Source organism: Carya illinoinensis, chromosome 5 (assembly GCF_018687715.1).
Source record: "Carya illinoinensis cultivar Pawnee chromosome 5, C.illinoinensisPawnee_v1, whole genome shotgun sequence".
Lineage (NCBI taxonomy): Eukaryota > Viridiplantae > Streptophyta > Magnoliopsida > Fagales > Juglandaceae > Carya > Carya illinoinensis.
The window spans coordinates 23712924-23726814 of NC_056756.1; the positions used below are offsets into that span (position 1 = coordinate 23712924).

General features: G+C 36.5%; 1 protein-coding gene across 1 annotated transcript; it reads left to right on the plus strand.

Annotated features, from left to right (window-relative positions):
* The first annotated feature begins 416 nt into the window (after positions 1-416).
* Positions 417-10413, plus strand: LOC122311519 (protein MAK16 homolog). The gene is made up of 9 exons (XM_043126097.1): positions 417-652; positions 787-896; positions 1371-1489; positions 1579-1676; positions 2421-2508; positions 2591-2725; positions 2858-2966; positions 9014-9153; positions 10028-10413. Exons 1-9 carry the CDS (start codon positions 591-593, stop codon positions 10073-10075), a joined length of 909 nt encoding a protein of 302 aa, XP_042982031.1. The 5' UTR covers positions 417-590; the 3' UTR covers positions 10076-10413.
* The last annotated feature ends 3478 nt before the right edge of the window (positions 10414-13891 follow it).

Sequence of the window (13891 nt, forward strand, 5' to 3'; positions counted from 1 at the left end):
TGATATTTAAAAAAATCATTTTATGATATTTTTATCAATTTTTTTATTTTAAATATTTTAAAATTTGAAAAAAAATTACTTTTTATTTATTTTAAAAAATAAGATCCGATTACAAATAACCGATTACATAATCGGATCCTACTTATTTTACCATCAGAATTCAATCAAAGTAAATAACTGTCCGAATTCATCCGGATTTCCAAATTCCGGATTTCCAAATTCCGGATCAGGAAAAATCCGGCCCCGTTGTTACTCTTTGGTTTACTTTTTTGGATGAATTTTTGAAGTATCTGATATTTGAGAAGATTGTTGTTTTTAAGTTTAATATTTTGTCAATTTTTAGAAGTTTTGACTAGAGCCAGGGAAGTGACACGGTGGGACCCACTTCAAATGAGGAACAGTGATCTAGCCCTATTTCATGGCTCTTTGAAGCCCCAGCTTCCAACTGAGTCCCTAGTCATTAACATCTAACACCCACTTTCCCTCCCGTCCTAAAACCCTAACACCCACTTCCCCGTCTTATGTCCTTTAACGTTTTCGTCCGAAGAACCCAATTGGCTGTAAAGTAAAACTGAAAAGTCTGGTTAAGGATGCAGCACGACGAGGTGATATGGCAGGTAATCAGGCACAACCACTGCAGTTTCATGTCCAAGTAAGTCTTTCTCATGCTTAAATAATATATCATCTTTCTATAATGATATGCCAATGTTCTTCCTTCACTTTTGTTTGTTGTAGTTGTTAATATCGCAGTGGGTTTTCAATTTTGTTCGGTTTGCGGTCTTGTAGAATTACCACTGGGAATTTCTGTAGAAACCCCTATAACGTGACCGGGATTTGTAACCGGAGCTCCTGCCCTCTCGCCAATAGTCGCTATGCCACCATTCGCGACCATGACGGTAATTTTCATTCTTTTCTTTTCTTACCCTTCTACTTTTTCTATGGATTGGACCTGTCAGTCACCCCCCCCCCCCCCCCCTCTCTCTCTTCTCTCTTTCTTGTGATCTTCACAGATATGCATTCTAATCATTGGAGTGTTGCTCAGTATGGTCTATGAGAATAAGCAGGTAGCGAAAGCAACTGACTTATTGAGTCTTATATTTGTTATGGGCCTTGGAAAAGCAGAAATATCCACCCACTTGGCCAAAATACATTTGTTTGGGTTGGTAGGGTTCAGCCTTGTAGCTTCTTTGTGTAAGCTGAGGACATGGAAAAATATGCTACAATATGGCATTTTAGTGGATGTTAGGCTGTTTACCTTTGTTGTTCATATGTGGTTGTCATTAACTTGATGTTGTACATCAATTAACGTGTTTGTATATTAACAAATGACGAGTGTTGTTTTTTTATATTGCTGTGTTGGTCTGCTGCAGGAGTCTTCTATCTTTATATGAAAACTATAGAAAGAGCTCACATGCCAAACAAATTGTGGGAGAGACTGAAATTGCCCAGAAATTATGAGAAGGCACTTGAGATAATAGACAAACATATGGTATTGGAAATTAGATTTTTTTGGAAATTTTCAGTTATTTACTGTGATTTTGATATAGGTTAATTTGCCCTACCTTTTCAACTTGACAGATGTATTGGCCTAAGTTCCTTGTACACAAAACAAAGCAGCGGTTGACCAAGATGACTCAAATGCGGATACGCATGAGGAAGCTTGCTTTGAAAACAAGGTTTATTTCTTCTCATGCTTGCAATCTTTTTCATTTTGCCATGAGAAGTGCTTACTCATATTACGATAACGTTTTGTAAGGTACAAAGTTGTCTTTTATAGCCTGCTTGTTTAGTTCTCAAATTATTGGAGTGATACAGTTATGATGACAATGACCTACTGATCTAATATCTAAATCTTTGCGATAACAGGGGGTTGGGGTAGTTACAGTTGCTTTGCTGCGGGGAGGAGCGTTTTGTCCCAATCGGGCTTGGTGTATATTGGATGGACTTACTGGTCATTAGGGGTACTCTATTATGGGCTAGGTGTTCTCTCTTGTATACACCCAGTGTACTTGATTACACCTATTGATATTAATAAATTTTTACTTTAAAAAAAAAAAAATCTAAATCTTTGCTAATCTAATCAAAGCCAACTTCTTTCTTCAAATCAACTAGTTTCATAGACAAATCAGGATTGGAATAGATCTAAATTTGTGCCTGTAGTGAGGAGGTAAGGCAAACATGGCTTTAAGATAAGTGGCATTGAAGTGAGGGCTGGATTTTATGAGTGAGAAAGTCTTATCACTGATATATATTGTGTAAGACAAATGAATGCTTTGTAAGTCTTGTGCTAATAATTGGCAACCCTTGGACTAGGTGTTCTGATACTAAAAGGGGTCTAGTTGTAATATATCTTTGTCAAAAAGTGTTGTTCCTTATTAATGGTCTTCGTAATATTGCAAATTGTTTCTGTTGCTAAACAGGGAGAAAATTATGACAACACCAAGGAAGGAAAAGAAAAGAGAGGCTAGAAGAGAGGAAAAGGCCGAAAGGGCAGCAGCATTGGATAAGGTTATATATGAGCTCTTGCTACTGGTGTACATTGACTGTATGTGTCTTTACAGCTCTCATTCAGACTCTAGTTTTTCTGCAGAGCATTGAAAAAGAACTATTAGAACGCCTTCAGCAAGGAGTTTATGGTGACATATATAACTATCCTGTTAAGGAATACAACAAAGTTCTTGATATAGAAGAGGGGCAGGCTGCTAGCGAAGATGAAGATGAGATGGTATATTTGTAAATCCTTTTTTGTTGAGCTTCTTAATTATCATTTTGAACATTAATGATTTACTATTGTGGTCACTGAAGATATTACTTCTAGATAAGTAAGTGCCCTTTCATTTTTTTCTTGGAATGGCAGGAACCAGAGATAGAATATGTTGAGGGTTATGATGAACTTGAAGAGGAAGATGATATAGAAGATTTTAATGGTCTTGCAATTTCCCAGTCTCATGCAGATTATGATAAGGGTAAAGCTGTCACTAGATACTACTTATCAAAAATAGTTGTCACTAGGTACTTTGTATAGATACTTTGTATGGACTAGATCTCCTTAAAAATTGCTTATAAGTGTACATTGTTTTTGTCTTTGCATGCACATGTAGTTCATATGCATCCTGCTATCCACTAAGGTAAACATATGTTTTTGGTTGTCCTAAAAAGGAAAGCAATACATGTGAATTGGAAAAGAAATATTAGGATTGCTATATTGTTATTGATATTAATAATCATGCCATTTCAATCAAGCATTTAAATTAGACTAGATGGAGTAATTACTTGTGCTAAGTAGGCCGTCCTTTTTTAGTGTTACAATTAAAGCTTAAGGGGACACTTGGACACAAAGATGAGACATGAAATTCTCAACTCTCTCGTAATTTCCTTCTCAAGCATCACTTAAACACAATACTTTTTAATTTCAAATCTTCAACTTTTTTATCTAATCATATCTAATGATTATCCTGACACAAAAACCAATACAACTTTTACAAATTTCAAAACAAAACACAAAATCAATATAATTTTTTCAAACTTCATAACAAAAATATTATTAAGGCCATGAAAGATGAAGGTGGGGCTGTGATACCTCATATGATAAGAATAATGGTAGGTGGTGTACGAGATCCACATTGATTGGGAATGAGAAATTCTTGCTCTTTTTAATGTTCCAATGAGGCTCCAATTATATTATTGACTAGTCATTTTGGAGATAGGCCAAGTGGTTTAGGCCTTCCATTGGGGGGTGATACAAATGGCATCAAAGCCTATTCCAAACAGAAATGTGGGACTTGAGCCATGCCACCTACGATGAACTGTCTCGACGAGGATGTCAGGAGTTTAAGGGGGGTAGATTGTGATATCCCATATAATAAGTGTAGTTGATGTATGAGATCCCACATTGTTTGGAAAGGAGAAGTTCTTGCTCTTTATAAGGTTCCAATGGAACTCCAATTGTATCATTGGCTAGTCCTTTTGGAGTATAAGTCATGTGGTTTGGGCCTTTCATTGGAGCATTACAAATGGTATCAAAGCATATCCTAACCAGAAATGTGGGACTTGAGCTTGTCGCCTATGAAGGATTGGCGCAATGAGAACATTGGAAATTTAAGGGGAAGAGATTGTGATACCCCATATGATAAAGATAAGGATAGATAGTGTATGGGATCCACATATTGCTTGGGAAGGAGAAATTCTTACTCTTTATAAGGTTCCAATGGGGTTTCAATTGTATCATCGATTAGTCCTTTTGGAAATAGGCCATGTAGTTTAGGCCTTCCATTGTGGTGTCACATTGAGAGGAGCTCTAACCAGGGGCATCTTAAGGGGAGGGGTAAGATGATTGCTTTATGAAGCCAAAATAATATCATGGAATATAAGGGGCTGAATGAGTATAATAAATGGCTCCAAGTTAGAAACTTACTTCGTCAATGGAAGGGTGATATAGTTTGTTTACAAGAAACCAAATTGGAATTCATCACAAGGGAATCAGCTCAGAGCTTATGGTGAGGTCAATGTGTAGGGTGGTCGTACTTGTCTTCAAAAGGTGCATCCGATGGTGTTCTCATTATGTTTGATAAAAGGGTGGTGGAGAGGGTGGAGAAATGTGTGGGTGAGTTCATTGTGGCTTGCTCTTTTATGAATATAGAAGACGGTTTTCTATGGGCATTTGCTGGAATTTATAGCGCTAATGTTGATTCGAAGAGAAGGTCATTGTAGGAAGAATTGGAGGGACTTCTTAGTTGGTGGTAGCTACCAAGCTGCATAGGGGGCGATTTCAATGTAACCCACTTCCTGAGTGAAAGATCGGGTGTGTCCCACATCACTCCTGCCATGAGAGAGTTTTCTGATTTCATATCGGAATAGGAGCTTATTGATATTTCATTAACTGGAGGTGCATTTACTTAGGGTTGGTTTGGGTTCACTACTATTCATTATTTTATCATTATTTTTCACTTACTTTTTACTATTTTGTACTATTCACAGCTATTCAATAATTTTTCATTACTTTTTCACTATTATTCACAAAGTATATGAGATTAACTTATCGAAAAAAAAAAAAAAAAAGAGTTTGAGATTTTACCTCTATCTAAACACAACATTAGTTTAACAATTGCCAACTTGGTCGAGGGTTGATAGGTTCTTGTTAACCCCTGATTGGGAGTTACATTATCCGGATGTAACTCAAAAGAGATTACCCAGATTATGCTCTGATCACTTCCCCATAATCCTAGATTGTGGAGGCATTCAAGGGGTAGAAGATATTTTAAATTTGAGAATGTGGCTTAAATCTGATTGTTTTGTAGACAGAATTAGACAATGGTGGATCTCTTACAATTTCCAAAGCTCTTTGAGATTCATAATGGCAAGAAAGTAAAAAGCGCTGAAATAGGATCTAAAGCAATGGAATGAACAAGTTTTTGGCAATGTAATGCAACAGATGTGATCTCTTTTGGAGGAGCTACAGGGGTTGGAAGGAGAGGAAAATGCAAGATCTCTTTTTGAATATGAGAATAAGACCCAGGTAACCACAGAACTTGAAAGAGTAATATTGTTGTAGGAGATCTCTTGGCGACAAAAATCAAGGGCGTTATGGCTCAGGGAGGGAGATAAGTGCACAAAGTTCTTTCATACGGTGGCTAATTCTCATAGGAGAAATAATGCTATTGATATGTTGATGGTAGATGATGCAGTGTCCTCGGATCAATCAATCATCAAGAATCACATTGAGCAGTATTACCAACACCTCCTATCCAAACAATACATTTGGCGACTGGAAGTGGATGGTTTGACTTTCTCAGCACTAGATTAGCAGTGCGTAGGGTGGTTAGAGAGGCCTTTTGAGGAGGAAGAAGTGGGTAAAGTAATCCATTGCATGGCTAGTGACAAGGCTCTAGGCCTTGATGGTTTTGCCATGGGCTTCTTCAAAGCTGTTGGGAAGTGATTAAGGGAGACTTGATGAGGGGTCTTTCAAGATTTTCACACTAATTCCAGCTTTGAAAGAAGCCTTAGTGCTACTTTCTTGGCACTCATCCCCCAAAAAATGGGGTCTGTGCATGTTAGAGACTACTGCCCCATTAGCCTTGTTAATGGGGTTTACAAGATTCTCTTCTAAGTGTTAGCGAATTGACTGAGTACGGTGATGGAAAAAATAATTTCGAACTGCAAAGCCTTTGTCAAAGGTAGACAAATCCTAGATTCAGTTTTATTGCAAATGAAGTTTTGGATGGATGACTTAAATTTAGAAAACTCAGGTTACTTTGCAAATTAGACATGAAGAAAGCCTAGGACCATGTCAACTGGAAGTTCTTAATTTATTTACTTGCAAGATGTGGTTTTGGGGAGAAATGACAGAAATGGGTAGAGTTTTGCATCTCTACAATTCGATTTTCCATCTTTGTGAATGGCTCTCAAGTGGGTTTCTTTGACTCCTCCCATGGTTTGAGATAGGGACCGCTCTCTCCTTTACTATTTTTATTTGTCATGGAAGCTCATAGTAAGATGATTGTGGGTCTTGTGGAAGGCGGCTCTCTCTATGGTTTTTAGGTAGGGAATGGATATTACGGTTTCACCGATATTTCTCACTTGCTTTTTGCTGACAACATTCTTATCTTCTGTGGAGCAAATATTAGGTGTATCCAATCTCGAGTTTGAGAATTAATCTCTCAAAGTCTGTATTGGCACTAGTAGCGGATGTTCCTGCGCGGAGACTTTAGCCTCTATATTGGGATGTAAGGTGTCATCTTTACCCCTAAATATCTTGGCTTACCATTGGGTGCTCCCTTTAAATCAAAGAGGATTTGGAATAGCGTGGTTGAAAAGGTGGAGTGCAAATTGGCTTGTTGGAAGAAGCTGTATTTGTCTAAGGCCTCGTTTGTTTTTGCAGATGAGATGAGTTAAGATTAAAGTTAAAAGTTAAATAAAATATTGTTAAAATATATTTTTTTAATATTATATTTATTTTGGGATTTGAAAAAGTTGAATTGCCTGTTTTATTTTGTGTGGGCATTTGGAAAAGCTGTAATGATGAGATGATGAGATGAGATGAGATGAGTTGAGAAGAGTTGTGAAAATAATGAGGTCTATAGGTTGCAGACTTACTAATTCAAGGCACTTTTTCTAATTTACCCACTTATTTTCTGTCCTTACTCCCGCTCCCCATAAAAGTTGCCAACCGTATAGAGAAGCTACAATGGGACTTCTTATGGAGTGGATTGGAGGAAGAGTTCAAATTTCATTTGGTTAATTGGTCACTTGTATGTACCCCAATTTCTGGGGGTGGCTTGGGGATTTGTAATTTGAGGAAATTCAACCAAGCCTTGTTGGGTAAATGGTTGTGGAGGTGCCAAAATGAAAGGGGGGCTATGTGGAAGTCTGTTATAGATTCACAGTTTGGGGAGGATGGTGCTCGAATGATGTACATGGCACATATGGGATGGGGTTGTGGAAATACATTAGGAGACACTAAGAGTTCTCTTGAAGACATGAACATATTGTGGTGGGTGATGGCTCTCGTGTCAGATTTTGGTATGACAAATGGTGGAGTGAACATAGCCTACAAGACACCTTCCCCACCATTTTTGAGATCGCACAAGAAAATGATATAATTGATATCTTGGTCTTTTCTAGTGGCTTCCCTCAATGGAATGTAGAATTCATTAAGGCAGCCCATGACTAGGAGATGGAGACTATCACAGAGTTCTATGAGACATTATATTCTATAAGCATGACAGAAGGTACTGCAAATAAGATGTGCTGGAGTCCCTCCAAGAAAGGTAAATTTACGGTCAGATCGTTTTATCAGGTTCTAACGAGCCCTAGAATGACTATGTTTCATTGGAAGAGCATATGGCAGACAAAAGCTCCTTCAAAAGCATCTTTTATTTTTTCATATGGACAGCATCTCTGGACAAGATCCTCACTATAGATAACTTAAGGAAACGTTGGATAATGGTGTTGTATATGTAAGAAGAATGGTGAATCAGTAGATCATTTGTTTTTACACTGCTAGGTGGCCAGGACCATGTGGGATGATTTTTTTCGCGAGAACTGGATTGCTATGGGTCATGCCTCTTAGATTGGTGGATTTCCTTGCAAGTTAGAGAGGCCTCAGAGGCAACTCACAAGTGGCAGCTATATGGAAAATGGTTCCTATATGTATGTGTTGGTGCATTTGGCAAGAGAGAAATGATAGAAGCTTCGAATATCGTGAGAGAACAATGGATGAGCTTAAGTGTTTTTTTTTTTTTTTTAAACTTTGTTCTTATAATGGGCTAAATGTCCACAATCTTCTTTTTTTGATTGTAAACTCTAATTAGGTTTTTTTCTCATGTATACACCATGTGTACTTGGGCTTAGCCTACTTCTATGAATAAAATTTCTTGATTACCTATAAAAAAATATTATTAAAAAATTAAATTCAAACAATTTTTTCACTTCATAATATTTTTAGTCAACTTTTTCTTTCTCATTTTCTAAAACTTAATAAAAGATCTTAACTCAAATCATTTTACTACCATTCACAGAATTATTAGATACTACAAGTGTCCAAACAAGCCCTAAGTTATGGGGCTTTGTGTTATCTGTTGTATATAATAATGGGAGAAACTTCTAGCGGTTGACTCAAGTAGTAAGGGCCTTAGTCTTGAGGGTATGCACGCTCGCCTTTGATCCTAGCTTTGAACACTTGGGTGCAAACAACTTTTAGGGGTCACATCCCATGGTGAAAAGTAGATGAGTTACCTAGGGTGATGCAGGCACATTGTACGAGTTTGGGATTTAACCAGGTAAAAGACTTGTTATGTGTGTACAATCTCCAAGGTTCTTTGTCGTAAAAAAATTAATAACGGGATAAAAGTGCTTGAGATAATTCTTGAGAGTGATTGTAACATTGGAAAAAAACATGTGTCAGATAATTCTCAGGTATGCTGGTGCATATGGTAATGGAAGAAAAGTGCATGAGAGGATTGTTTGGTGTCTGTTTGTCTGTCTCAAATGAGTAAGAAAAAATTTAATGATGCAGTTGAAATGAATGGAGATGATGAAGAGGTTGAAGCAGTTGCTGGCAAGAGAGTGAGGAAGGAAGCAGCGTCAAGTTTAAGAAACTTTGAGAAAGATGATCCTGGTGCAAAATTTAAGAAGAAAGCGAGGGTGCTTGTTGAGGTAATGGCCAATGAAATTTGGTGTTTTTACATTGGGCTACATTTTCCATTATATATGCCATATCTTTCATTCAAATTTGAAACTGTTTGTATGGTACGAATAATTCTCTATCAGTATGGATGTACAACCTCTTGTTGTTAGCTAATGCAAATATAGTGTCATCTTTAATTGGTTTGGCGTGGATGGCTAAATTTCACTGTAAACTGATAGCATGCACCATCACTTAAAACTATGGTGATTGTGCTGGCACTTACAGTCATATGCAACTGATTTTTATAAGAATGTTAGCATACATGATGTTGCTCTGGTAAACAGGTTCTCCTATAGTTGGAGTCAGCTAGATGATTTCTTTGCTGTATTTTGTTGCTCTGAACATCCAAAAAGTACATAGTTGGGTCCCCACCCAAAAGTCTACCATTCCTCATACATGCGCAATCCTCATAGAGGCACTTAGGTTCCTTCTCTATTTCTTGCTTTAGTTGATGCTCTACCTGATCAAAAGTGGATGTGGGGTCCTCGTGTATCTTGTTATTGTCCCCTTGGCATGTTACTAAACTTACTGATCAAAAGGAAGAAATAAAAGAAGGAAAAGTGGGGTGGGAATGGACAATAGATCAAAGATTGGATGCAGTGGAGGAAGATTATGGTATCCTACTGCATTCTCTTCATAATTATCTGAACTATCGAACTTTTCAATGCTCATTTGAGAATAATCTCTCTCTGTGTCTCTGTCTCTCTCTAATATATGCTATTTGTTTCTCAGAAACTGGGACACGTTAAATACAAATAATTAGTTGTTGAATGCTCCGTATTTCTGTTTGTAGCTATATACCATCAGGATCCTAAATATTTCAACCGTGTTTCTGTTTGTTAGGTAGAGCACGAAGATGTTGATGACAGTCAAAAGGCGGCTGCCCACTGAGTGCTTAAAGCATATCACTTCACTTCTTATGCTTTTAAACCGGCAGATGGCAGAGATGGGTTTGTTCGGTTGTAGGGTATTTAAAACCTCACTGGGAAAAGAGGGAAAGTTACCATAGCGGATGAAATTTTGATAGCTATCTCTTGATCACGGTTGAAAATTTTTATTTATTAGATAGATAATAGTTTCTCTTGATTTCTTCTCCCTCATTTTTGGGAGAAGGGGCTGTACTAGAGTGAATTTCATGTCCTTTTCTAGTCTCTACGGCCTCAATACTCAATTATTCTGTTTACTGCTGCTCAGAAATTGAATGAGTTCTCGCACGAGGTTATGTGAAAGCTGGCTCCAATAATTCTGATAATGCCTGAATGGAAGATTGGGGGATAACAAATGCAAACTTGCAGATGAGCCTTTAAATGAGTGGCACGTCTGCGGAGTGCAGGTTACGGTGCCGTCTGATAAACGGGGTGTAATTTATTCAAACAAATAAAGGTAAATAAATAAAATGTTGTCAAATTTGAAGGCAAGACGATTCTAGGACGGTCCAGAATAGTCTAGGAAGCACTCACCCTCTAAATTAATCTGCACTTAAGTTGACGTTCTAGTAAAATCGCGTACTAATTACCTTGTCAATACTGATTTTTTTTTATTTAAAATTTAAATTACTATTATTTTTAATAAAATTTATTTTGACTAATCATATTAAGTAAGTATATATATTAATATATAATTATGTTTGTAATTAGATTTTTCTGCACTTAAATCTAATCCTCCCTTTACCTATACATAACGAGTAACCGTTGGAAAAAGATCTCTTACGTGTTGGCTTAAAACTTTCAAAACAACAGGCCAATGAAAGTGAGGCAAACAGCATCTCTCCTCTCTCTCTCTCTCTCTCTCTCAAGGTTGCCGCGCCATATTGACAGAACTACATTATGACTATCGAAGGGAACTTGTCTATCTCAGCCCAGTGTTCCTAAGAACCTTCCCGTTTCTCTACTAACTATATTGCCCTCCCTGCGCGCTCCTCATGTGTGGATGAAGCTTGTAAGCTAAATGGGTGCTTTAATAGATTGTATGTTGACCTTAGATCAGGGGTGACAAATCATGTTTTCGATGTTTGTATTGTGTCAAGTCATAAATATTTAATTATATAGTTCAACACAACTTGACCTGTTAAGCTAAGCATATCAAACTTTCAAATTCTAACTCAACCTATTTAGAGAACGGATTGTGTCATATCACACGTTTTGACCTGTTTAATAATTAATTAAAAATAGGTCAATACAGCACAACTCATTTAAACTTGTTTCACGTAAATTGGTTGAACTAACACACATAACCCATTTGACCTTATTAACATAATTTTATATAAAAGTTCAAATTTATATTTATTAGTGGCCACAACATCTTAAAAAAAAAAAACTATTTTTCCACTTCTAGTTTTCAAATTTCTAGATCTAGGGAAATCTATCATCAAAAGCTTTATTCATGTAACAAAACCTTAATGAACATCCATAAACAATGCTTAAAACACTCTATAAAATTTTCAGACCAAGATATGTCCATTATCTTGGTAGAAAAACTATAAAACATAACATATTCTCCAGTTTAATGCTTAGAATAACCTTTCCCTGGTTAAAAATACTTTTGATCGATTAAATGACCATTCAATAAAACAAATACGATATCCATGGAAACTAAACTCAAATAGGAATAACTTTCATGAAGGATTTATTGCGAGAAAATACTTACAAAGGGTCGAAAATTGCCACGTAAAAAGACTCAAAAATCTGCTTGAGAGAGCTCTTTTGGATTTCTATCTAGGAATGGGGTGAAGAAGTGATGAAATGAAGTGATGTTTATCTTGCATGACTTTAGACCTAGGTTTGAATAACCCTTGATTAGGGTGCCTATGTCACATAAAGTGAAGAATAGTGAGGGAGTAAGGACTGCTGCTATTGCTACGAGGTATGAAGGATGATGAGGTGGACTTCCCTCTCACTTCAAGGCACTATTTGGTTGCAGTCAAGGGCAGTGGATGGCTTGCCATGTAGGGGAGGAAAATTCTTCAAAAAGCTTTGCCAAGGTGGCAAAATTTGTGGGCCTTAGTGGGCGTCAACCAAGTGGGCTTCAAGATTTGGAGTTTAAAGGGGGTTTGGTTAGGGTTTGGGATGCTATCTAGTGCAAATCTAATTTTTCTTGACCCAATAAAATTTTTAAGGTTAAAAGGTTGGATAATGATGTCATGACAAGGATTTGATAAATCAATAGCATGTGAAAGTGATTTAATCAAGTGATTAAACACAATGTTATAAATTAGATCAAAAATTGTTTGAATGCCAACTTTAGGGTTTGGGGAAATCACTTTGGGTTTCAGTTTCAACCAAGCTTTTGAGGTTTTAATTGGGTTCCAATCATTTAGAGTTTCACTAGGGTCGAAATCCTCTTTGGTCTGACATAATTTGGTTGATTAGATGAAATAATAAAGCTTCACTTAGGTGGCATCTCCCTGATTTTCTTCACAAATCCATCTAATGATTCTTTATGGTATCAAGTGTCTAATACTATTCACCAAGTGTGGCTAAGATCTTTCCATGTGTCTAAATAAAACTTTTATAGCCTAATTTGGACATTTCACAATATGATTTTGAAAACACTATACTAGGTACTACTACTGAGGTTACTATTCACTCCAGAAAAGTGAAAAGCAAACTTTGCACTAAAAAATCCTAAATAATCGTACAAACCTATTATGCAATTCATTTATCGAAATTCCACCCTAAAGTGCCTCAAAAAAAGTAAAACGTGTTTTCGAACAAACGTATCATCTACTTAGTTAGTGAGTAATAACACTAACCATGCTGACAGACTAAATCCTAAGCTATTGGTGGATTCGTAAAAACTTATAGAGTTTCCACAAGGTTCCTACAGCCTATAGAAGTTTCACCATTGAGTTTATAGCGGGCTGTTACAGGCCAAATTCTTGGGCCCTAACCGAATGGGCCACAATTTGGATTTTTAAGAGGGTTTGGGTTGCTATCAATCCCAAATCCAGTTTCTCTTTGCCCAATTAATCATCCAACGTTAGAAAGGTTGGATAATGATATCATAACATAAATTTGAAGGATTAATAGTATGTGGAAGTGATTTAATGAAGTAATTAAACACAATGATAGAAACCAATTTAGTTAGGGTTTGGAGGTCAACTTTAGGGTTTTGGATAAAACCGTTTAAGATTTTGGTTTCAACTATGCTTTTGGGTTTTCAGTTAGATTTCAACCATATATGGTTTTACTAGGGTGAAAATCCTCTTTAGTTTGGCATAGTTTGATTAGTCGGATGGAATAGGATTTTGTTTAGGTGGCATGATCTCACACATTGATTCTTTCAAAATCCATCAAATGGTTCCTCATAGTGACAAGTGTCTAACACTATTCATCATGTGTGGCTAATATCTTGCCAAGTGTTTAAATAAAACTTCTCTAACCTAATTTGGACATTTCCACACTTTGATTTTGCAAACACTACACTACACTTAGTGCGCATATTGAGGTTATTATTCACTCTGGAAAAGTGAACAATAAAATTTGTACTAAAAAATCCTAAATATTCATACGAACCTAGACTGAAATTCATTTACCTAAATTAAACCCTGAAGTGCTCCGAAAAATAAAAATGTAGTTTTGAACATGCGTTCGTTCGAAAATATGAAAATGAAATTATTTTGCTATAAAATTCTAAATAATCAATTGAGTTTAATGGCACAAATCATAATGCATTCGGACACTTCTAACAACCTCAAATAATTAAAAT

Coding starts and splice junctions, on each gene's coding strand:
- LOC122311519 (XM_043126097.1), top strand. CDS start 591: ATGCAGCACGACGAGGTGATATGGCAGGTAATCAGGCACAACCACTGC. Junction 2,967..9,013: donor TCATGCAGATTATGATAAGG/GTAAAGCTGTCA, acceptor TTAATGATGCAG/TTGAAATGAATGGAGATGAT. Junction 9,154..10,027: donor AAGCGAGGGTGCTTGTTGAG/GTAATGGCCAAT, acceptor TCTGTTTGTTAG/GTAGAGCACGAAGATGTTGA.